General features: G+C 38.7%; 1 protein-coding gene and 2 non-coding genes across 10 annotated transcripts in view; all 3 read right to left on the bottom strand.

The window, feature by feature from the left end:
- Positions 1–24,577, bottom strand: part of SSH2 (slingshot protein phosphatase 2) — a 250,029-nt gene that overhangs the window by 52,786 nt on the left and 172,666 nt on the right. For 6 of the 8 annotated variants that reach the window (XM_034640201.1, XM_002912307.4, XM_011225237.3 and 3 more), the window contains 2 exons: positions 10,991–11,094; positions 8,427–8,491 (listed from right to left, as the gene is read on the bottom strand). In XM_034640201.1, the coding sequence (XP_034496092.1) occupies positions 8,427–8,491; positions 10,991–11,094 (169 nt within the window). Of the gene's footprint in view, positions 1–8,426; positions 8,492–10,990; positions 11,095–22,410; positions 22,570–24,577 lie in introns of all 8 variants that reach the window. The other 2 variants (XM_034640203.1, XM_034640205.1) reach the window with 1 other exon arrangement.
- On the bottom strand, positions 4,231–4,299 carry LOC117795841. Its single transcript, XR_004619995.1, has one exon. It is a non-coding gene; the product is annotated as a small nucleolar RNA U2-30 (small nucleolar RNA).
- On the bottom strand, positions 4,886–4,962 carry LOC117795843. Its single transcript, XR_004619997.1, has one exon. It is a non-coding gene; the product is annotated as a small nucleolar RNA U2-19 (small nucleolar RNA).

Raw genomic sequence — 24,577 nt, 5'->3', positions numbered from 1 at the left:
ACCAGGGCATGTTCTAAAGATTGAAGAGGGAGATGTGAGGTATATGAATGTGAGCACTGGACTCAAAAGATGCAAGTCCCACAAATAATTATGATACAAAGCAAGCTATTAATATATAAGAGGAGTATACACCACTGAAATCTTACAGATTACATACTGCAAGATTTCCTTCTTTAATTTCAGTGATAAAGAACTTGCTTTTTCAGGGGCGCCTGGGTGGCACAGCGGTTAAGCATCTGCCTTCGGCTCAGGGCGTGATCCCGGAGTTCCGAGATCGAGCCCCACATCAGGCTCCTCCGCTAGGAGCCTGCTTCTTCCTCTCCCACTCCCCCTGCTTGTGTTCCCTCTCTCGCTGGCTGTCTCTCTCTGTCTAATAAATAAAATAAATAAATCTTTAAAAAAAAAAAGAACTTGCTTTTTCAGAGACTTATATTATTTTTTTGTCAAAAAACTTTTTATTTATTGCTTGTTTATAATATTTTAAAACGGCCTTCTGAAAATTTGAATATGGCCAGGGTCTTAAAAGATATTAAGGATTTACTGTTAGTGTTATAATGGCATTGTAGTTATGCCTTTTTCTTAAGTATCTGGAGTAAAATGACATGGTGTCCAAGTTTTACTTTAAAATATTCCAACAAGGGGAAGCAACCAAGATGTCCTTCAGTAGGTGAATGGATGAACTAAATACATCCAGAAAATGGAACATTATTCAGCACTAAAAACAAATGAGCTATATGAAAACACATGAAGAAATCTTAAATGCATATTACTATGTGAGAGGAGGCTATATATTATATTATATTATATTATATTATATTATATTATATTATATTATATTATACATACAATATACATATTACATGATTTCAACTATATGACATTCTGGAAAAGGCAATATGAAGTCATTAAAAAGATCAGTAGTTGCCAGGGTGTAGGGGAGTATAGAAGTTTTTAGAGCAGTGAAACTACTCTGTATGACACCAAAGTGATAGGTACATGTCATTATATGTTTGTCAAAATCCATAGAATGTACAACAACAAAACTGAACCCTAATGTAAGCTATGGACTTTGAATAATAATGATGTGTCAAGGTAGGTCCATCAATTGTAACAAATGTACAACTCTGGTGGGGGGATGGTGATAATGCGGAAGGGATCACAAAGGAGGTAACATAGTAAAGGCACATAACACAGTAAAGGCACATAAGTAAACGCACTGGAAGGCAGCATGGACTCTCTGATTCTAGGAACACATACCACAAAATATTAAACTAACCAGAAACCCAGTGCAGGTAAACTAGAATTTTTTATAAACATATCTCAGATATTATTACATATCTAAACTTGGGCTTGCCTCAGCAAGTTCTGAGCTAACTGTTCAGTTAGATGCTCTTTTATTCTCTGTCAAGGCTCAAATACAAACGGAATGGGAACAAGTGAACTGTGCTCCTGATAATTTCTACACAGCTTCTACACCAACCAGTGGCAACTGATTGGCTAAGCTAAAACTGATAAAAGGAAAAAAGAAATAACCTCCACAAATATTACCCATCGTACAAGTTATCAGGCTAAGTTAGCAGGTGGGCAGCAAGCATTTCTTTGGGATATTTAGGGCAAACATTAGTTGTCTCTTTTTAAAAAGTGAGGTGTTGGGGCGCCTGGGTGGCACAGCGGTTAAGCGGCTGCCTTCGGCTCAGGGCGTGATCCCGGTGTTGTGGGATCGAGCCCCACATCAGGCTCCTCCACCATGAGCCTGCTTCTTCCTCTCCCACTCCCCCTGCTTGTGTTCCCTCTCTTGCTGGCTGTCTCTCTCTCTGTCAAATAAATAAATAAAATCTTAAAAAAAAATAAAATAAAAAGTGAGGTGTTGATTTACTCATAATATCAACGGCATGTCAAACGTTAGGTCTTCCCTTAATATAATCATAACATCAGACCCCAAACCTAATGGGAAAGGCCCCAGTCATTTACACTGATTTAGGATTGAGTAACAGGTGCATCTCACACTTCTTCAATTCCAAGTTTCTTATTTTATTTTTTAAAGATTTTATTCATTTATTTGACACAGAGAGAGACAGCCAGAGAGAGAGGGAACACAGGCAGGAGAAGTGGGAGAAGAAGAAGCAGGCTCCCAGTAGAGGAGCCTGATGTGGGGCTCGATCCCAGAACACCGGGATCACGCCCTGAGCCAAAGGCAGACGCTTAACGACTGTGCCACCCAGGCGCCCCCAAGTTTCTTATTTTGAAGAAAGGCACTTAGAGGCCCTGGGATTTGATCACGGACCTCTAGAGAGTAACTACATATTGCTAATTCTTTTTTTTTTTTCTTTTTAGGATTTTATTTTTAAGTAATCTTTATATTCAAAATAGGGCTCGAATTTACAACTCTGAGATCAAGAGTTGCATGCTCTACTGACTGAGCCAGCTAGGTACCCCAATGAATTCTTACTAAAAGAAGTGGAGCTTTAATCAGGGGGTCAAAAGTCATGACAGCAATTCTCGACACCTATATCCTAAAGAAGGCTGAGATAAAATTTCTTACAGAAAAATCTCTGCAGGGGCACCTGGGTGGCTCAGTTGATTAAGTGTCTGCCTTCGGCTCATATCACAATCCTGGACTCCCAGGACAGAGCCCTGCATCAGGCTCCATGCTCAGCGGGGAGTCTGCTTCTTCCTCTGCCCCTCCCCCTGCTCATGCTCGCTTCTCAAAAAAATAAATAAAATCTTAAAGAAAGAAAGAAAGAAAGAACTCTGCAATGCTGAGGATGGACCTGAGGTTTCAAATTTCTGTTTAGGCTTCAAGATTCAAGGTTAAGAAATTAATATTTTAAGAGCCATAGCATAAAGAAAAACCTAATACCCACCTGGGTTAGAGATTTATCTCATATTCCTCTGCTAGGAAAAAGATTGATACAATCTAATAATCTAATTTAATTCATGAAGTTAATCAGAGAAATGTAATTTAAAAAATGGTAATCTGTACATAATACCCTAATATTAGAACTGGCAGCAGTTCCAGTGTTTCCTCGGTCTCCAAAATTTACATGGACTAGATGACCGAAGTAAGACAATAATTCAGGTGCATTTGATTAACTTCAGTTCTCACTGAAAAGGATACCACTGAAGTTTATTCTAATTATCCAGCCAAAACAACATTTTGAATTCTAAAACTTCACAACAATAGCAACTGAGAAAACTATTCCAAGAAAGTCCATTTATAGCCTAAATTTGGATCCTATTCCAAGTGTCAAGTGACCTCAACTCAGCAATCTGAGGACTGAGGTAGGTCTGAGAAGTCATCTGCCTCTGTTTTATTTCTGATAAGAACCCAACCTATTTGCAGGGCTCATCTACAAGAGAATGATGTTAAAAATTCTCCCAGTAACTAATTTAAATGCTTATAAACTAATTATAAGCAGTTCACAAACACCACCTGATAAAATAACTTCTGTCCTCAGCAACATCCAACATCAAGAAATACTATTCCTTAAGCTTACACTGCACCTTTGCCTTTGATTTCTTTTCACCAAGAGGCTTACATCATGCCACTGCATGCAGTGTTTATCCTCAAGGAAGCCACATTACAAAGTCCCAACGTCTAGACAGGCAGCTCACCCAATCCATCAGAGAGAAAGGTTTCAAAAATATGTAAATATTAAATTCTAGCCAAAAGAACAAAGCCAAGTCATTATCTAAAATTAAAACAGACTTCAGATGTAGCACTAATAAACTAAAGAACACTGTTTTCAAAAGAAATAGAGCTGGAGGGAGTCTCAGGATTTTATTTTTTTTAGTTTTTATCTCTATGAAATTCTTTTTTTTTTTTTTTTTTTTTTTTTTTTTTTTTTAAGATTTTATTTATTTATTCGACAGAGATAGAGACAGCCAGCGAGAGAGGGAACACAAGCAGGGGGAGTGGGAGAGGAAGAAGCAGGCTCATAGCAGAAGAGCCTGATGTGGGGCTCGATCCCAGAACGCTGGGATCACGCCCTGAGCTGAAGGCAGACGCTTTAACCGCTGTGCCACCCAGGCGCCCCCTCTATGAAATTCTTAAGTTAAAAAAATCTATGTATTATATTCTGTGTAGCCATTAAAAACAGATTTATTTTTTGACAAGGAAAGATATCCAAAATAAAGTGTGAAGAAAGCAGGTTATAAGTCAGCATTTATATCTCATTTTTGTTTAAAAAAAAAAAAAAAAAAAGTGCTGACATATACTCTTTTCCCCGTTCAACTCTCTGATCAATTGTAGAAACCTTCATAGTTATAAAGATCAGTGGTAAAACCTTTTCATTGTTGCTCAAAGATGATCAGCCTTTCATATATACTCACTTCCCTCAATTTCATTCATCCACGAGCAAGTCCTCAGTTATCCACTTTTTTTTTTAAAAAGATTTTATTTATTTATTCGACAGAGATAGAGACAGCCAGCGAGAGAGGGAACACAAGAAGGGGGAGTGGGAGAGGAAGAAGCAGGCTCCCAGGGGAGGAGCCTGATGTGGGGCTCGATCCCATAATGCCGGGATCACGCCCTGAGCCGAAGGAGATGCTTAACCGCTGTGCCACCCAGGCGCCCCAACTCAGTTATCCACTTTTTAAACACACACAAACACCCCTCCTCGTCCCCAGACATAAGACTTATTGTTTTAATGATTTTATTTATTTATTTATCTATTTATTTATTTATTTACTTGAGAGAGCGAGAGAGCATGAGTGGGGGGAGAAGCAGAGGGAGAAGGACAAGCAGACTCCAGCTGAGTGTGAAGCCTGATGCGGGGCTCGATCTTATAACCTGGAGATCACCACCTGAGCCGAAATCAAGAGTCAGAGGCTTACACTGAACCACCCAGGCTCCCCAAGTCTTATTGTTTTAAATTACTTTATACTTTTGAACTACAGAGATCAACTGGGGAGACTAGTAGGTCTTCTGATACTCAGATTTGACTATTTTCATCACTGATTCACTTCAGTAAGAGCAGAAGTCAGAGAATCTGACATACACACACACACACACACACACACAGACTGGAAGGATGCTTATCCAAATTGCTAAGAATGGTATTCTCAGAATATAGGATACAAAGTGATTTTTACTTTCTTCCTTATACCTTCCTGTGCTGTGTGATTTTTAAACATTTTATATTTGGAAAAAATAAACCCGTTTACCTGTTTTAACTATCAAAAAAGTCCTTATTTTTTTAAACTTTCCTGCAAAGTACTCAAAAAACACCTCCTTGTACCTTATCAGCACCTTAACTCTAGTTAAGGATATTAAAGTTACTTCAAATGTTAGGAAAGTTTTTCATTTCCAAGTCTATTTTTTTTTATTAAATGGGTCTTTGGTATTGTGCAAGAGTACTAAAAAACCACGGTCTTGTGTTTTACCAGCTACAGTTTTTGTAAGTACTGACGTTAATGCTTGGGACTGTATTTGGAATGCAGAGCTTCCCTGGAGGAAAAAATGGTTTAGTCTTATTTTCACTGCTAAAGCGAAATGTGGGATTTGGTGCCACTATCTGTTGTTGGGTTATTAAAAAAATAAAGGCAAGACTTTCAGTTGACTATCAAACTTTTAACCTTATGTACAAGCCCCAGGATGAGAATTTTAGCATTCCAAATTTAACTCAAAACAAAAGGCCTTACTTTGAGTCTACAAATGCTCCTTTCAGTTAGAAAAGTGCTAATTTGTCCAAAGTCACACAATGTATTCACTCATTTTCTTGAAGATGACTCACTCAATAATCTGAAACATAATGACTATGTGTTTGTAACAATTCAAAACAACTGTAAAATGGCTTGTCATTTAAAATGAATTAATTCAGAGGCATCAGTTACATTTTCTGAATTTATATTTTATAAATGTAAAGCAGTTGAAGCTGCATAGTCTAGCAGGGCAAGAAAAAAAGTTAATTGCCAACTCTGCCTTCCCTGCTTCCTTAATGCTCTCCTGTGGTTAAAATTATTTTAATGTTCAGAAGCGCCATCTAAATTCCAGAAGGTTATCAAGGAGAAAAAGACAGAGTGATGACAGACCTCAACTTTAACTCTACCAAACCATACAATTTTTGGAAACTATAAACATGTATCTGACACGTATGTGCAAGTGACCGGTATTACGCATTTTAGATGAGGTGTTCTCAAAGCGTGACTCCTGGATCAGCAGCACCACCATCACTGGAAAACTTGTTAAAAATGCAAATTATTACTGCCTCCCCCTCCCCAAATCAAACATTGTGGGTGGAATCCAGCAAAGAAGGGGCAGTTCAACAAAGCTCTGCAGGCGATTCTGCTGTACTCTAAGGTTTGAGTATCACTGCTTTAGAATATTAATGCTGTAAGAACTGTACAGCACCTTTCCTCACTTAGAAATAAGTGTTTAAGATAGAAGTATATAAAAATAGAGACAAGATATACATAAATGTAAGATGTGATTTTCAAATTAGGATATGAAATATTTATGTAAGGATTTCTTACTTCATATTCTTTAAATTTCAAAGGAAGTTTCTCACTCAACAAAAATTTGTGGCCATTTTAAGAAGGTGATAGAGGCAGCATTTGAGAGGAAAAAAATGACAGAATTTGAACACAGAATGATTAAGTGAATGAAAAATCAGTTAATTACAACAGAGTTCAGAGACCTGATCATCAATTTTTTACAGACATTCTTGTATTCTACTCATCATTTCTCTTCCCATTCAGAAAACAGAGATCAACCATTTAAATTTAACATGCCGATAGAAACCCAATTTCCAAGTTACCACCCCAACCTAGAAGGGCTGATCACCACGTGCTTAGAGCACTGTAATAACTACCTGGTGGACCTCCATGACTTAAGACGGCTTCCTCCTCCCCACTATTCTGTAGCAGCTTCTGAGGAATCTCTCTCTCTTTTTTTTAGTAATCTCTATACCCGATGTGGGGCTCAAATTCACAATGCAGAGATCAAGAGTTGGATACTCTGCCTGAGCAAGCCAGGTGCCCCTCTCTTAAATACTGTAGCTGTTGCATGTAATTCCTTGCTCCAAACCTTGTAACGTTTCACACTACTGCTTACTGAAGAGGTAGAGGTACTACCTCCAAGTATTAATCTAGAGGGTCAGATAGGGAATATAAATGAGTGAAGTAGGCCATATGAATATTAAATGGGTAGAAATGCTCTTCACTTTTCATAAAGAAACATATTCATCCCATTTTTGTTTTCCTATTTTAATTAAATCTTCTGCTATAAGAAAACTTACAGTGAAGAAATGATGACAAATGGAGATACTTGGTTTTAGAGTCTAGGAGACAATAGGATATGTGGGGATTATGGTAAATTAAGAGCCCAGGTGATACCCATGCCTGCCCCTTGGGGTCTAGCAAGTTTTATCATGTGAGAATAAGGTCCCAGTGTTGCCAGAATTTTAGATTTTTGAGGACAAGCTCCAAATATGGATTTTTACGTGGAATCATTCAACTTTAAAATTCTGGCTTGGTGGGGCGCCTGGGTAGTCGTTAAGCATCTGCCTTTGGCTCAGGGCGTGATCCCGGCGTTCTGGGATCGGGACCCACATCAGGCTCCTCTGCTAGGAGCCTGCTTCTTCCTCTCCCACTTCCCCTGCTTGTTTTCCCTCTCTTGCTGGCTGTCTCTGTCAAATAAATAAATAAAATCTTAAAAAAAAAAATACTGGCTCGGAGGGAAAAACACGACCACTGTGGTCCAAACAAAACATCTGCCACTTTGAGTCCTCTAGTTTGGAGCATTAAATCCCTACTTGCCTGCCTTGTTTCCCAGTATCTTATCTTCCTTACAGTAACAATAATCCCCAGATTTGGGCAGCATTCTACACTCTTCAATATGCTTTCATGTCCATTTGATCCTCTCATCTGTGAGAGGTAGAAAGGAGATGAGGAAGCAGGCTCAGACAAGCTAAGTAACTTGTCCAACATCACATGATTAGTAAAAGCCAAAGCCCAGGTCTCCTTACTCTGAGACCAACACAAATCCCTGGCCCTTTTACTCTTTCCTTGTCTCTTACGTGTGCTTTTGCCTTAGTCAGGCCCTGATCTAGGAGGATGGTCTTCTTCCTTTCTGACAATGTAAATTCATCATCTTTTAAGATCCAGCTCAAGCTCTACTGTATACATAAAACCTTTCTAACTAGGGCAAGTCTCAAAGTAGTCATTCTTCTGAACTTCAGTTGCTGTTATGGTTAGTAACTTACAAACTGGTGCTTATCAACAGCCTCGAATCATCAAATTATTTCACATCATTTCATATTAGCTCATATCCCCAATGATATTTTAAGCTCTTTGATGGTAAGGACATGCTATTTTTTTGTTCCACATAGCTCCTAGCACTCTGTTGGGGCATAAAAATGACGGCTTAATGTCTGCCATTTTAGACAGTCTTTTGAGTAAGAGTTATAATGATAACACTAACTTACCAGCCTGATGTTATCTTCTGGGCGGAGTAATATGAACATTGCTTGGAGATGCTGTTGGAGATCACCTGGTGAAATTTACGAAACAAAAAGTAATTATTCTCCATTGTAATGTCAATAGAGAGGATTCCTTCTACCTTAATAACCTGTTTAAAAGAAAGTTCTGGGTCACTGAAGGACTATAATTAGACACAGAAATTAAGTGTCTTAATATAATTATTAACTTTAAGTGGAAAGACAGAATGGTGGACTGCATCTCTATTCATTCACTTTTAGGCTATACTACATTAAAATTTGCTTTATGCTTGTCCAACGGAATGGGTACTTGAAACCAATCTCAGTTTTGTACTATCATGGACGTTGATGAAAGCAATGGTGAGATATGTTGGGCTGTGCTTTCGGGCCCACTAAAGGTAGCAAGGAGGGAATCCTGAAAATGGGGTGTGTGATGAATGGGTTTAGAATTACCTCTAACTTTACAAAAAGCTAACTATTTTGCCATTCTTATTCCTGTAAATCTTCAGTTGCACTTAACCTAAGAAGATTTTTAGATCCCCCTTAGAATAATGTCAATGGCTTAAAATGGTTTCCATATTAGTGGCTGATATTCAAGTAAGAGTACTCATTAAATATAGTGGGTCCCAAGAAATAAATATTCCACTGAACCTAATGTTAGGTCCTTTAACACGGCCCACCATTATTTGAATACACATTTATTTCTACACTTTCCCCAAAACTAAGTTGAATTTTTTCGTATTAAAGTATTATAGATTTCTTCATACTCCTTACTCTATACTAGAAAACCTGGGGCTTTGGCTAGTAGGAGATAATTAGATAACGTACTGTTATAAATGATGACAATCCGAGAACAAAAAACTTCATTCATGCCCACCCAGGTCCAGCTCTTTTTAAGAGTCTAAAGTGACTGACATAGCCACCTGATCATAGATGCCAGTGGAACCTGTTCCCACATTCATCTTAAAATCTATATATAAAATCTTCCTCCAGGTAACTTCAACTGTTAACTGTGAGATGAAATACTGATATGTGCAAGAAGTGGTGAGGGGCAGGAAGAAAGAAAAGTAGGTTAGTGAACAGATATTTGCTTAAAAGGTCAGCAAGTATGAAAGCTTCTCCTTTTATCCCCTCCCCCCCACTGGTTTCCTTCTCTTAAAGTTTTCTTGCCCCCCCCCCCACTTCAGTGCTGGCTTCTGGCCAATTCCATTACTGCAGAATCTTTCAACTTTCAAAATTAAAAAGGAGAATCATTATGTTTGGCCAGGTCTGTTCTACCACATTTCAAACCCAAAGACACAATCTAAGTCTCATGTGTAAGAACCAGTACGGGCTCATAGATATAAAATCAAGAGAAATGAAAACATATGTCCACACAAGAACTTATACATAAAGATTCACAGCAGCATTATTCATAACAGCGAAAAATGGGGAACAACTCAAATGTCTATCAACTGGTGAATGGAAAAATAATGGTATATCCATACACTAGAATATTGTTTGGTCATAAAAAGGAATGAAGTATTGACACATACTATAATTTAAATGACCCTTGAAAACATGCTAAATGAAAGGAGGCTGTCTCAAAAGATCATTTATATAATTCCACTGATATGGAATGCCCAGAACGGGCAAATCTGTAGACAGAGAAAGTAGATTAGTGGTTGTTTAGGACTGGCAGGGAGGGTGGAGGATATAGGGAATGACTGCTAATGGGTAACTGGGTTTCTCCTGTGGGGTGATGAAAATGTTCTAGAATTATAGTGATGGTTGTACAACTCTGTACATACTAAAAAAAGACAAAACAAAACAAAACCCAACACTGAATGTATTCTTTAAAAGCGTAAATTAGGTGAATTACATGGTATGTGAATTATATTTCACTAAAACTGTTAAAAAAAATGTGCGGGGAGACAAAATGTTAGGTATAAACAATGAAAAGTGACTTAAGTTACACGTTATAATTGAGTTAAGCAGCTGAGGCTTTTTAAAAATTAAGATTCCTTCTGTTCTATTACTACAAATGACGTGAGGGAAGGATTTTTAGGATGCAGAACTTGGAGAGGACAACCATTTCTGGGTAAGTAGTGGCTCTAAGTCCCTGCTCCAAGTGCTATTGGCCCCAAAATGCAGCTGCCTTCTTGGAAGGTTAGGCAAAAGTCAGGAAGCCCCATCCATACTGTTAGGCTTCTTATGTGAGCTGGCTATGTGGAAACTCAGGTTTGCTAGTGGTGAAAAGTACTGCCGGTAAGCAAACCAGGTATTTGCTACTGGAAAACCTTAACTGATAAGTCACAGAAGAATTCATTAGAGTATTTTTGTACTTTATTATTTTTCCAATACAAATTTATCGAACACTTACTACATACATAACGCATTCTGCTAAGTGCCAGAAAAACAGTGACAGTGAAAGAAAAGTGGTTATAGCACAGTACAATGCTTTCTCTCACTATTACAAGACTGTTGGAGAAATGGGGATGACGTTGTCAGCCTTCTAGAACAAAACAAAAGGCAAAGAAACCAAGAAAGGAATGGTATATGCGGAACTTTACCTGCATGCTTGTTGCGTCTGTGGCTAATTCTTGGTGTGGATGAGCCATTTCCCCGTGGTAGAAAAAGGGCAGCACCTTTGACAGTTAGAAAACTCTCGCTGATGCTATAAGGGAAAAAGTAAAAAGGAAATGGATTATTTAAGGAAGGAAATCAGAATATGATGGAGATCCATTTTGGGATTATTCTCTTTCCCATCTTCCAAAGTCTCAATTTCATGGGATGAAGTAAAAAGAAAATCAAGAGAGACCCTTTTATTTACAGAGTTCTATCTACTCTAGACAGTTTTTCTGAAACAAAACCTACAATATTCTATATATGTTACATGGTAGCCGTTAAGAATGAAGGCTCTGGAAACGAAAAAAGAGGGGACAAGGCTCTGGAGCCAGATTGCCTGGGTCTGAATCCTGGCTCTGCTACTTCTTACCTGAGTGAATTTTAGGGGGCCTAAATTTCCTCATCAGTAAAACAAAGGTAATAAAATGAAGCTGTTGTGAGGAATCAATAAGAATACAGTTTCTTAGAGTGGTGCCTTTGTGCAGAGGGATTTTTGAATTAAAAATGCAACTAAGGTATAAAATTCTCAGTTTTGCTTTACAAGAATCTCTAGAAATGAAGCTGGCAGACACATCTGAGAACACTTTAGTTGCTTTTAAAATTCCCAAAGCTCTACCATAAATTTAATTCTTAGTGTTTTAAATGATCACATTTTAAGGCACATAAACATGGGTTACACAAATATCAATGCTATAGAAATATCTTTAGACAAGCATAAAGGTATAAATGCCTAAACTGAAGGAAACTTGAAATGCTCATCTTAATTTTTTTTTTTTTCGTTTTTAAAGATCTATTTATTTGGGAGAGAAAGAGCACGTGAGTGTATGTGTGGGAGGTGGGTAAGGGAGGGAATCCCATGACCCTGGGATCATGACCTGAGCCAAAATCAAGAGTCGGGCACTCAACCGAGACACCCAGGTGCCCCTCTTATCTTCTTCTTCTTCTTTTTTAAAGATTTATATATCTGAGAAAGAGAGAGAGAGAGAGAGAGAGCATAGTGGGGAGGGGCAGAGGGAGAGAGAATCTCTAAGCAGACTCCACGCTGAGCGTAGAGCCCTATATGGGGCTGGATCCCATGATCCTGAGATCATGACCCAAGCTGAAAACAATAGTCTGGTGTGCCACTCAGGGGCCCCTCGTCTTTTTTTTTTTTTTTTTAATTTTATTTATTTATTCAACAGAGATAGAGACAGCCAGCGAGAGAGGGAACACAAGCAGGGGGAGTGGGACAGGAAGAAGCAGGCTCACAGCAGAAGAGCCTGATGTGGGGCCTCGATCCCATAACGCCGGGATCACGCCCTGAGCCGAAGGCAGACGCTTAACTGCTGTGCCACCCAGGCGCCCCAGGGGCCCCTCGTCTTAATTCTTAAATGTAGTATTTCTAACTTGTCAGATTGATAGGCAGCCATTTTTGTGTGTTTTAAAATAACTAGAAGTGTAGTTAAAATTTTATACATCAAATGACTGCTATTGAATGTTGCAGGGGAGATGTGGTTATCTTTAGTTTATTTGAAATGGGGAAGCAAATATTTGAAATTTGGAAAACACTAAACTTTTTGGTAAGAAATTGTAATTTTCATTTACATTTTCTTTAAGGACATAAAAGGTTGATAATTTATGTAGTTAAATCAAACCATAACCATCAGTGATCATGGGGCAGGTAATTGTGGCCCGCAGAAAAAGTTATGATCAAGGAATTAAAAAAATAAGATCCTGAAGTTTTTGTTTAATTGCATCAATTTCTGTATTTATGTGAATTTATAACTGCAGTAAGTTTTGAATGAGATTAATCTTGTCTAATATAAGTAAATGCGTCTGTAGACTGTAATCTTTCCAAAAGTACAGTACTTGGAATTGTGTTCTTTATGGCTATAGTGTTGGTACAGCACTAATAGGCAGGAAATAAAGGAATTACACAGTGCACTTAACAAATATTATTGTTATTGGGTCTATGATTATCAATAACAGTGTTTGATTAGTGTTCTAATCATATGTAAATTATGTTACAATACTTAGTTACTAATAACAGACCCAAAGTTTGCCAAAAAGTTTTGTTTAAAATACACACACACCATGCTGAAGTGTTACTCAAAATTTTAATTTCACTGACTTGCATTCCCACGTGCAGTGAAAGGAGGACACAGGAAATGTGTTTAACCTATGATAGAGTTTGCTATGTTAACAACATCCTTCATGTAAATGACAGCTCAACAGAGGTGGAGATTTACTGTGCAGGATAGCAGTAATATAATTACCAGTGAATATCCACAGAAAACAGAAAATATATCCAAACTATTTCATATCAACAGAGTTAAGCTTTTTAAATGTTACCCACAAACTCTAGAAAGGATAGAACTTCTAAAACACTACTGGCAAAATTTAGAAACATATAATGGAGGGTTCCAAGTTTGCTTGTGACTATGTTATGCAGAGTTGGCTAATGTATTGTAAATTACACTGCCTACTCAACATTCCACTTGGAAATCCAATTGGCATCTCAAATTTACATTGCCAAAACAAAGCTCTTGAGCCCCTGCAAACCTGATCCCTAGTCTCATCCACCCAAATTGTTTGGGCCAAATACTTGACAGTCATCCTTGGTTTCTCTTTTTCCCTGTAACAACATGTATCCTGATCCATCAGCAAGACCTGGGGGCTTTACTTCCAAATGTATCTTGAATCTGCCCACTTAGTTCCATTACCACTCTGAGAATGTCCATGGCACCATCATTTTTCAAAACTTAGACCACTGTTAAAAGGTTTTTCTTTTTTCTTTTTTTAGCTTTTTATTATATAAAATTACAAACATAAACAGAAATAGAGGGGATAATATAATGAACCCCCATGTTCTCACACACTTCATCTTTAATTCAAGGCCAATCTTAGTTTCTTCTTCATCCTTACTTTCTTCACCTTGTCCCTGAAGTGAAACTAATCCCAGACATTCTATCAGCAAAAAGTCTCTTAACTGGTCTGCAACCACTTCTGCACTGCTGCTATCCACTTATCAAAGAGCGACCAGAGGGATTTTATATATATAATACACATATATATCATGTGCTTCCCTTTGTACTTACAAAGAAAAGCTGAAGTCTTTAGCTTAGACTTCAAGGCCCTATTATATCCAATAACACATTATTTCTCTGATTTTGTACTATCTCCGCTTTTGTTCACTTGCTATAGTTGCACTGGTCTCTTTTGTTTCTTCTATATTTCAGGTCCCTTCTCAGGGCCTTTGTGCTTTTTCTTTTCTTCTCTCTCTTTTTTTTTTTAAGATTTTATTTATTTATTTGAGAGAGAGACAGACAGAGCACATGCGGGGGAGGGGCAGAGGGAGAGGGAGAAGCAGACTCCCCACTGAGCAGGGAGCCTGATGCGGGACTTGATCCCAGGACCTGGGATCATGACCTGAGCTGAAGACAGCCGCTCAACCACCTGAGTCACCCAGGCGCCCCATGCTTTTTATTTTCTACTTGGGATACTTTTCTCCTGGACTGTCACTATTTAGGTCACAGCTCCAGTATCATCACCTCTTCCACATCCCAATCAAACTCTATCCTGCTATTCTGTTTTGTTTCCTTCAGGATCTATAGCATATACTAAACTTATATTTATTTACTTGTATACTTGTTTGTGGTTATTTCCTTATGATAGAATATAAGCTCAGTGAAGAGCAAGGATTTTATTTTGCTCAGTACATAATCCTCAACATTGGAAATAGTGCCAAGCACATATTAGGTGCTCAGTAGCTATTTAAGGAACGAATCAATTCATCCCAGGGTTCTTCCCACACAGTTTTATCTGTCCTGTCATTGCAGCAGGAATTGTAATTTAGGACAAGAAAACAGAAATTCTGTAATTTCACATATAAAAAAGAATTGTTACAGAACTCAATATATGCAGCAGATTAATGGACTGTAAATACAAATGTCTGATAAATTAACTGGCAAATAAAATTAAATCACCTCTATATTGTTACCAGTTGTTGACTCAATTTTATCTTTCAATTAAGTGGCATGAAGCTGATAAACTTTTGAGCTAACTTGCCAAATAGACTGGAACATGTTTTCTTCTTCTTTTTTTTTTTTTTTTTAAAGATTTTATTTATTTATTTGACAGAGAGAGGGAGCCAGCGAGAGAGGGAACACAAGCAGTGGGAGCAGGAGAGGAAGAAGCAGGCTCCTAGTGGAGGAGCCTGATGTGGGGCTCGATCCCAGAACATCGAGATCACGCCCTGACCTGAAGGCAGACGCTTAACGACTGAGCCACCCAGGCGCCCCTGGAACATGTCTTCTAAAAACAAACATAAGAATCCATAGATGCCACTTTAAAAATCTAAATGCTGGCTGGGAGGGGCGGCCTTTATTTTGTTTTGTTTTGATCTTTAAATAAAGCATTGCGCTCTTGTGGTCTGTTGCACAAGTCTTGTCTCTTGTTACATTCGTGGTATGCACATGTCACCCTGCTGTGGGTCACTCTGTTTCACTCACATTACGGGAACAACCTAAAACAAAATGTCTTGAGTGACAGGATGAGTGGGGTACACCACAGACAGGAAATGAAATTCACACTTCTGCCAACACAGCAACTGTCTGCTTTACCAAATGAAAATATTTTAAAAATACAGACTAATATTCTACCTATCACCAGACAAAGTTACAGCCATGGACACTTTTGTTTCCGGTAAGCAAAGTGGTCTCAACATCTACAAAAGAAGTACATTTGTAGAGAGCTTAAAACAAAAAAGCATACTCCAGTCATTCCTTTTGTGAGACAGAGGTAGTTTCTTTTAGACAAATACTAGTTTAAGAACAAACTTCCTGGTTTGATACATTTATTGTTGTTCATGCTTTAAAGCAAATCTAAGTGTGCTCTTTTAAAATGTATGTAGTGCTTTCACATGGGGAGGGTTAGGGTGGGGCCAAGGACCCTCCGTTAATTCAAAGCTACCTGGAAAATTCCTGATGGTAAAAGAAAGACGAGGAGTTAAATTCACATAAAATATAAGAGAAAAGATGCTTTTCTATTTGAATCATTTACACAAATCTCAATGAGCTTTTCTGGTAGAACAAAATGCACAGCAGACACAGCTGGGTCAGGAGACTGCCTTACCAGAAGCAGTACAAGCTCCCAGAGTCATGGTAGACACACTCTGGACAGTACAGTCAATCCTCTTTATCCTATGGTCCCAGATTGTGACTCTCCAGTTATCATGAAAGTGGCATATACTATTGGTTACAGAGGATCAGGAATACAAGCGCTGCTGATTCCAAAAATTCCTTATCATCAATGAACAAAAAGCCAAAGCTCCATAAATGCTATCAAATTGGGATAGCAGTATGATGGCATGGAAGTGAAAAAATAAAACTCACAACCAACAGGGTTAGGTGGTTCAAATTCAACTTGAAAATTAAATGCTTTATTTGTATATGAATAAAATCATATGTAAATTTAATCACATGTACTTCAGTGTAAAGTAAAAGCTTAGTAGATTTTGCTAGAACAGCAAGAGACTCACTTATGTAAATATTGGTCTTTCTGAAAAAGCTTCCTGAAGAGTCAATCAACATAGAGTTGGTCTCTACTTAAAAATTTAGAGAGCAAGTGAAAACTTTTACACATTTTCTGAGTTGACCAATTCTGGACCAGAACAGGACTTCTCCAGTAAATTTTACGGAGCCATCCATAGGTGATTACAGATGCCTAAATTAGACACAAACCCTAAAGCTTTCTTGTTCTAAAGATGGAGAGTATTTAGCTGCTTGATAAGAATATGACACAGGATCATCTTGATAAGAAAATGACACAGTGACAAATGAAGTTCTCCAGTCTTTATCAGAATACAATTGAAGATCCTCCGTTCCTCTCTTGCCATAAGATCACTTGGCTCAACTGAGAGAAAATCATTCCTAATTAGACATATGAATAGCTAATAATAACTAACTTGACTGGATGCCTAGAGTATGCTGGGCACTAAGCTGAGCACTCGACATTACTTCATTTAATCTTCACAACAATCCTATGAAGCAGGTACTATTTTTTACCCCCAATTTACATGTAAGAGACTGAGGGACTCAAGAGATTCTAAGTTATTGGCCCAAGATCACACAGCTGGTAATCCTCAGAACAAGAATTCAAACCAAGATTTGACTTGAAAATTCATGCTCTGAATCACCCTCTACTATGCTTTTTAAATTTTATGATATAGTATACGTAAAATGAAATACAATGTTTTCCCACAGAGCTTTCAACAGAATAGAATTTAGAAGTAGACTACAGGAGTGAAAGAAAAGGAATGAAATAAATTCAGATCTCAACTCTTCTCATGCCTTTTTTGTTTCCCTTATCAAGGCCATGAACAGAAAGACTATACTGAGGGGAATCAAGAACATCTGGCTGAGAGATGACTCCAGATGTGCTGGATAGTAGAGAAAAGAACTGTAGCTTCTGTTGGGAATGACAGCAGTATTTCAGTCTTGAAAATGGAGGAAAGATTACTCTGCTTTAAATAGATTTGGGGAAGCACTCTGTGCCAATGTCTCCGGATCAAAATCACTTCCTAAGGCATGAAATTTGTTAACTGGCAGTTTATTCTCAGGCACAGTGTAGAGGAAAAGGTCAACTAATGGAAGAAAATACTTAACTGTTCTGAAGTTGGTATAATTTTTTTTTAAAGATTTTATTTATTGAGAGAGAGCATGAGAGAACACAAGAGAGCACAAGCAGGGGGGAGGGTCAGAGGGAGAGGGAGAAGCAGGCTCCCTGCTGAACAGGGAGCCAGACACGGGGCTCAACCCCAGGACCCCGAGATCATGACCTGAGCTGAAGGCAGATGCTTAACCAACTGAGCCACCCAGGCGCCCCGAGGCTGGATAATTTTTGAAGAATGTGGCCAGCATGATCATCCATGACCAGCAGAAAGGCCAAGGAAGCAAAAGAAAGCAACAACACACCAGGCCAAATTGTGGAATATCAGTTGGATACATTGTCTTCTGTTTTACATACAACATACATGAAGAGATGGATCATTTACTATGGGAAGTTGGGTTTCAGAAAGTGGATGTAATACTTTTATTTCAATATTAAAATGAAGGAAGTAGATTTTCATGTTTATAGTGTTTGGTATTTCTGTCGAAGCCAAAATCTATAGGTAAATTATATTTTACCTATAAATTGCACAAAGTGAGATGGCTGCCATTTATATAAAACTAAAATACACATAATCTGAACTGTTTGTTTTATCTTTGTCTTGAGGAATATACATCTAGGTGAAAGTTTCAAATATATTCTACCCTAACATTCTCCCTTTCTTGATAAGTGTTCTCTGCTTATTTAGTTGTTTAATTTTCAGATTCAGGGGATTAGGGAAGCTTCTGTCAATTCCTTAGGTGGAGAGGAATTCATGTCCCTACTTAGTGTGACTATATCATATAGAAAGGAAATTTCACAATAAAAAGCTTCAAATATCAGACCAGAGGCCAAAAGACTACAGAGCTATCAATACCAAAAAACAGGAAGGAAACATGGCTGCAAAGTGAAAGGCATATTTCCAAGTAATGAGAAAAAGTTTGATTCTGTAATCCTAAAGGAACTTAGGGACTAGACTATAATGGGAGAAAGTTTAAATCCCAATATGATACATACTCTTCTCTGTAATTAAACATTCCCCAATTCCATCTCTACCCCCTGCCCCATATATGGCTGTATGTTCAAATGACAGTATTAGAACAGCAATCAATAACTGAACCCTCTCCCCCAAGGTATAAACTCCAGACACATGCCTATGAATGCAGGCAGTAGGATTATTTCTCTCCTTATAGGCAGACAAGCAGAAGTTGGGGTACATTAGTAGACCAATTATTGGCAAAACAGAGAACAACTTCGGACTCCAGTTCTTACTCATTAACTACAACCATCAGACCATTTTCGTTCCAGCTAATCTTCCACTTAAACTTTCTTGCACAATGTCCAGCACAACTGTTCTCAGATGCAGCTATTTGTTTCCCCCCTTTCCTACTTTTCTACAATCTAAGAAAAAAAGCAAAGGTCTATTTGTTTAAGGCCGAGAGACAAACACTCCTTCAGGACTATCCTGGTCTTTTCCCTATGAACCATAAATGGAAGAAGAAACAAACCCAGGAAATCCCTTTTGTTTTGTTCATTTTGGATGCTCATTTACTTGGTAAGATCTTGTAATGATTCCATTTTGCCTCAAACATGTGCATCTTAGAAATGTTCAGATAGAAACATAATGTAGGGTCAATAATTTTACCACTGGCTATACAACTCAACCTTCCACTTTCTGCAGATTGGGGTACATCTGAATTGACGTTTGTTATTTTTGACTGTCCAGTAATAGATATCTCCTTCCTAATCTCCTTCTGGTCTCCATTTGGGGAATCCCCTGAAATGTGCATGGGCTTGGTGGTCTTCAACTCTGGAACTGTAAGGGGCCTTGCAGGAACCTGGCGTGTGGTTTAGGTCTGGTCAGTTGGAAATTCTCCCTGAATCTTAAGACAAGTTACCCAAAGGAGAAGAGAGTGGTGGACAGTCACATTCACTGGGGAGAAAGGCAAGGTATGGACCAGTCTGTTCCTACTCCATGGGCTTCCCTGAATGCCCTTGGCTCCTGCCTGTTCTCTAAACCTCCTGTCCATTAGGTGAGCTCTGACTTCCTTCTAACAAATATTCTAGTAAGATAGTTAAAATTCATTTCTGAGCTTGCAACAGAGAATCTGATAGATCAATTGAGGTTCAAAGAATTTAATGACTTGTCGCAAGTCACACAGCTAGTTAGTTAGAACTTTAACTGAGCCCTATTGTCATCTGATACCCAGGGCAGCACTTTAACCCTTTTTTTTTTTTTTTAAAGATTTTTTATGTATTTACTTGACAGAGATAGAGAGCCAGTGAGAGAGGGAACACAAGCAGGGGGAGTGGGAGAGGAAGAAGCAGGCTCCCAGCAGAGGAGCCTGATGTGGGGCTCGATCCCACAACGCCGGAATCACGCCCTGAGCCGAAGGCAGACGCTTAACCGCTGTGCCACCCAGGCGCCCCAGCACTTTAACCCTTTATCCTGAGTTAGATGTTCCCACAACAGGACATACTCTGGGCCTAATAATTTGAAGCAACCAGCAGTTAAAAACACATCTGGTCAGTTCATCTAAAAAGAACAAAGGCAGGATTTTACTGCAAAGCCTGGTGTGATATTTGTTCTATTTTTCATGGTATCCTGAAGACAAAGTTCAGGTTCGAGTGGGGAAAAGTTTAGACATTTCCCCATGAGGCAAATACTTTCACCGTTTCTTTTTTTTTTTTTTTTAAAGATTTTATTTATTTATTCGACAGAGATAGAGACAGCCAGCAAGAGAGGGAACACAAGCAGGGGGAGTGGGAGAGGAAGAAGCAGGCTCATAGCAGAGGAGCCTGATGTGGGGCTCGAATCCCATAACGCCGGGATCACGCCCTGAGCCGAAGGCAGACGCTTAACCGCTGTGCCACCCAGGCGCCCCTTCACCCTGTTTCTTAAAGTTGCTTTCCCCCCCTTTTTCCTTTAATAAGTTTGTTGACTATTAAACATTGCTTTAAAAAAGTATCAAAAACTAGATGCCAAAAACAAAGTTAGGAAGACCATGGGGCTTAGGAAGGAGGGCAAGAAAGCCTACATGAGAAAAGAAGTGGATGCAAAAGAAAAGGAGGGAGGACTCAATAAATAAAATCACAAATGAAAGAGAAGGAATCGACACCACAGAAATACAAAGGATTATAAGAGACTAGTATGAAAAATTGTGTGCCAACAAACTGGACAACCTAGAAGTACCTAGATTATGCAATCTAAATACCTAGAAATACCTAGAAACATGCAATCTTCCAAAATTGAACCAGGAAAAAATAGAAAATCTGAACAGACCAATTACTAGCAACAAAACTGAACTGGCAATCAAAAAACTCAACAAACACAAGTCCAGGACCAAATGGCTTCACAGGTGAATTCTACCAAACATTTAAAGAGTTAGTACCTATTCTTCTCAAACTATTCCAAACACAGAAGAGGAAGGAAAACTTCCAAATTTATTCCAGGAGGCCAGCATCACCCAGATACCAAAACCAGACAAAGACACTACAAAATAAGATAACTAAAGGCCAATATTCCTCATGAACATGGATGCAAAAATACTCAACAAAATACTGGCAAACCAAATTCAACAACATGTTCAAAGGATCATTCACCATGATCAAGTGGATTTATTCCAGGATGGTTCAACATCTGAAAATCAATCAATGTAATATATCCCATTAACTAAATGATGGATAAAAACCATATTACCATCTCAGTAGATGCAGAAAAAAGCATATGACAAAATTCAACATCTGTTCGTGATAAAAACTCTCAACAAGGTGGGTTTAGAGAGAGCATACCTCAATATAATAAAGGCCATATATGAGTGAGAATCTTGTTCTCAAGAAGGTCCTCCTCCAAGGAGAGGAGAAACTGCCTCAGCTCAAAGGAGCCCATTTCCTTTACAGGCTGAATTAACAAAGCTTCTCAGTCCTATGGCACTAAACTCTGGACTTAAATATTTCTCTTTCAAAAAGGTAAAGCTCAAAAGCTGTTTGGACCAAAAAGTAAATAACCTGAACAGTTCTTTCTCAGTATTTAAATTGCCAGATGTATTGGTTACCAAGACATGACCAATATTACTTGAGACCAAATTTAAAATAGTTGGTGGGAATAAACAAAACAAGACCAAACAAAAGGATATTAACTCAAAAACTGTTCAGCATTTGAAAAATCATTTCATTTGCATGATTCAACAAATGCCTTTCCAGGTATTTAAAACACACCTGCAGAAGGAATGCAAGCTGGGCTTTTAAGCACTTGGCCAAAACGTCAAATCCAATTTCAGATTTCTCTTTCACCCTACTGCAAAGCTGCTTTTTTTTTTTTAAGATGTTATTTATTTTTGAGAGAGAGACACACACAGAGAAAGAATATGAGCAGTGGGGGCGGGGGGAGGAGCAGATGGAGAAGCAGACTCCGTGCTGAGCAGGGAGCCTGACAAGGGGCTCGATCCCAGGACCTTGGGATCATGACCTGAGCTGAAGGCGGATGCTTAAACGACTGAGCCACCTAGGCACCCTAATGCAAAGCTTCTTATGAGGCTCCTGTCACCTATTCTTCGCTGCTGTCACCTTCTGCCATCCTTGTCATTATCTTTTATTTAATACTCCTCATCTAGCTCAATCTTCTCCCTTTCACTCTGATTTCTACTATAATCTTAAGAGATTCCATTGTTCATACAGATGAACATACAACAGCTTTGTCCCCAAATTTCTCATCCTTCTAAGGTTCAAAGACCGTCACCTGGACTCCATTCAGATTTCTAATTCCCAGAGTCCCTTTGGAATGCATCAGATCTTAACGAACTTGATTTCAGAAACCAAACTCCCAGTTTCTGACTATAATCCCCTCTTCGTGACTCTCATTGTTCACTCTCTTCATCACCCTCATGGCCACTTCATCCTGTAGAGAGAGGACTTCTGATTAGTTATCTATTGCTGAATAACAAATTACTCTAAAATGTAGAAGCTTAAAACAATAAACATCCTTCATTACGTCACACAGTTTCTGTGGATGAGGAATTCAGGAGCAGCTTCGCTGGTGGTTCTGGCTCAGGGTCTCTTATCAGGACGCAGCAGGGCATCTGAAGCCCTGAAAAGTCTGAAAGATCTGCTTCTAAAATGGCTCCACTGATGGCTACTGATCGGAGACCTCAGTTCTTTGCTATGTAAACTTCTGTACTGTTCTACTTGAGTACTCCGCTGACATGGCAGCTGTCTTTCCCCAGAGTCAGTGATCCAGAGAGAACAAGGCAGAAGTGCAGTTTTATGATTTAACCTTGGAAGCGACACACCATAATTTCTTTCTCTCTTTCTTTCTTTCTTTCTTTCTTTCTTTCTTTCTTTCTTTCTTTTCTTTCTTTCCTTTTCTTTCTTTCTTTCTTTCTCTCTCTCTCATTTTCTTTTCTTTCTTTCTCTTTGTCTTTTTTGAGAGCTAGAGAGCGAGTGTGTGTGCCAGCAGGGGGAAGGGCAGGGGGAGAGGGAGAGAAATCCTCAGACTCCACACTGAGCGCAGAGCCCCACACAGGGCTCAATCTCATGACCCCCAGACCATGACCTGAGCTGAAATCGAGAGTCTCACGCTCAACTGACTGGCCCACCCAGACACCCCTGAATACCATAATTTCTGCAACATGCTATTAGTTATACAGGTCAACCATATTTAATGTAGGAGGGAGACTACACAGGGATGTAAATACTGCAAATCAAGAATCAATGCGAACCATCATGAAAGCTGGTTGCTGCAACTTCCACACTAGTTCTGTAGCTCAGATCTGTCACCAGAACCTTAGACCTATACAATCAACTGTCTACTAGATAGCTTTTTGTTGATAATAATGACAACAACTTTACCATTATTTCACAAACTTTTATTTGTGAAAACTTGCAATCTGGTACAATGGCATATCCACCAAAACGTTCTCTTTGGAAGTTGTGTCACAGTGGTGGAAGTGATTAGGTGTTCGTTCTGAGCATGATAAAATAAACTTAAAGAAAATGTTGTAATTATCACTTATTGAATACCCACCCTGTGTCAGGCATGATTTTACATCACTGTCTCACAACAACTCTATGAAAGGAAGTCATTTTTCCCATTCCACAGATGAAGAAACATAGATGAGAGTAACTTGCCTAAGCTTACCAATTACACAACTAGTAGAACAGAGCAGGGATAAAAATTTAGGCCTATTTCCAAGGGTTTTGTTTTGTTTTTAATTCCATTCCATGGCTTCTTCAGCAGTTTGAGTTCTTTGCCTGTTCTGTACAATGCAGGCCCATTGTAGCCTACCCACCAGGGTAGCAATTGGGTTCTAAATGAGAATTCTCAAACATCAGAATACCAAGGGTTTATTTGTTTGTTTGTTTCTTTTTAAATTGAGTCAGTTCAGTGTTCAGTGCTACTTTATTGCAGTCTTACAAGTAATTCTCAAAATTCGCTGGCCATAAACATTTAATACAGTCTGTAAAATACTAGTCTGTCAATTTTCCTTATCAAACCATTTCTTCTAGAGTTGTTTATCTTATTAGGCTAAGAAAATGAAATAATTTGCTAACAGACCCTCTTAAACATTCCTCAAAAAATATATTTTTATTTTATCTTTTTAAGTAATCTCTACACCCAACGTGGGGCTCGAACTCACAATGCTGAGATCAAGAGTCTTGTGCTCTTCCAACTGAGCCAGCTGGGTGCTCCAAAAATAATAATTCTTTTTTTTTTTTAAAAGATTTTATTTATTTATTTGACAGAGAGAGAGAAAGACAGCCAGCAAGAGAGGAACACAAGCAGGGGGAGTGGGGGAGGAAGAAGCAGGCTCCAGCGGAAGAGCCTGATGTGGGGCTCGATTCCAGAATGCCGGGATCACGCCCTGAGCTGAAGGCAGACGCTTAACGACTGAGCCACCCAGGTGCCC

The sequence above is a fragment of the Ailuropoda melanoleuca genome, chromosome 13 (assembly GCF_002007445.2).
Source record: "Ailuropoda melanoleuca isolate Jingjing chromosome 13, ASM200744v2, whole genome shotgun sequence".
Classification (NCBI taxonomy): domain Eukaryota; kingdom Metazoa; phylum Chordata; class Mammalia; order Carnivora; family Ursidae; genus Ailuropoda; species Ailuropoda melanoleuca.
This window is presented reverse-complemented; position numbering and strand designations above follow the sequence as displayed.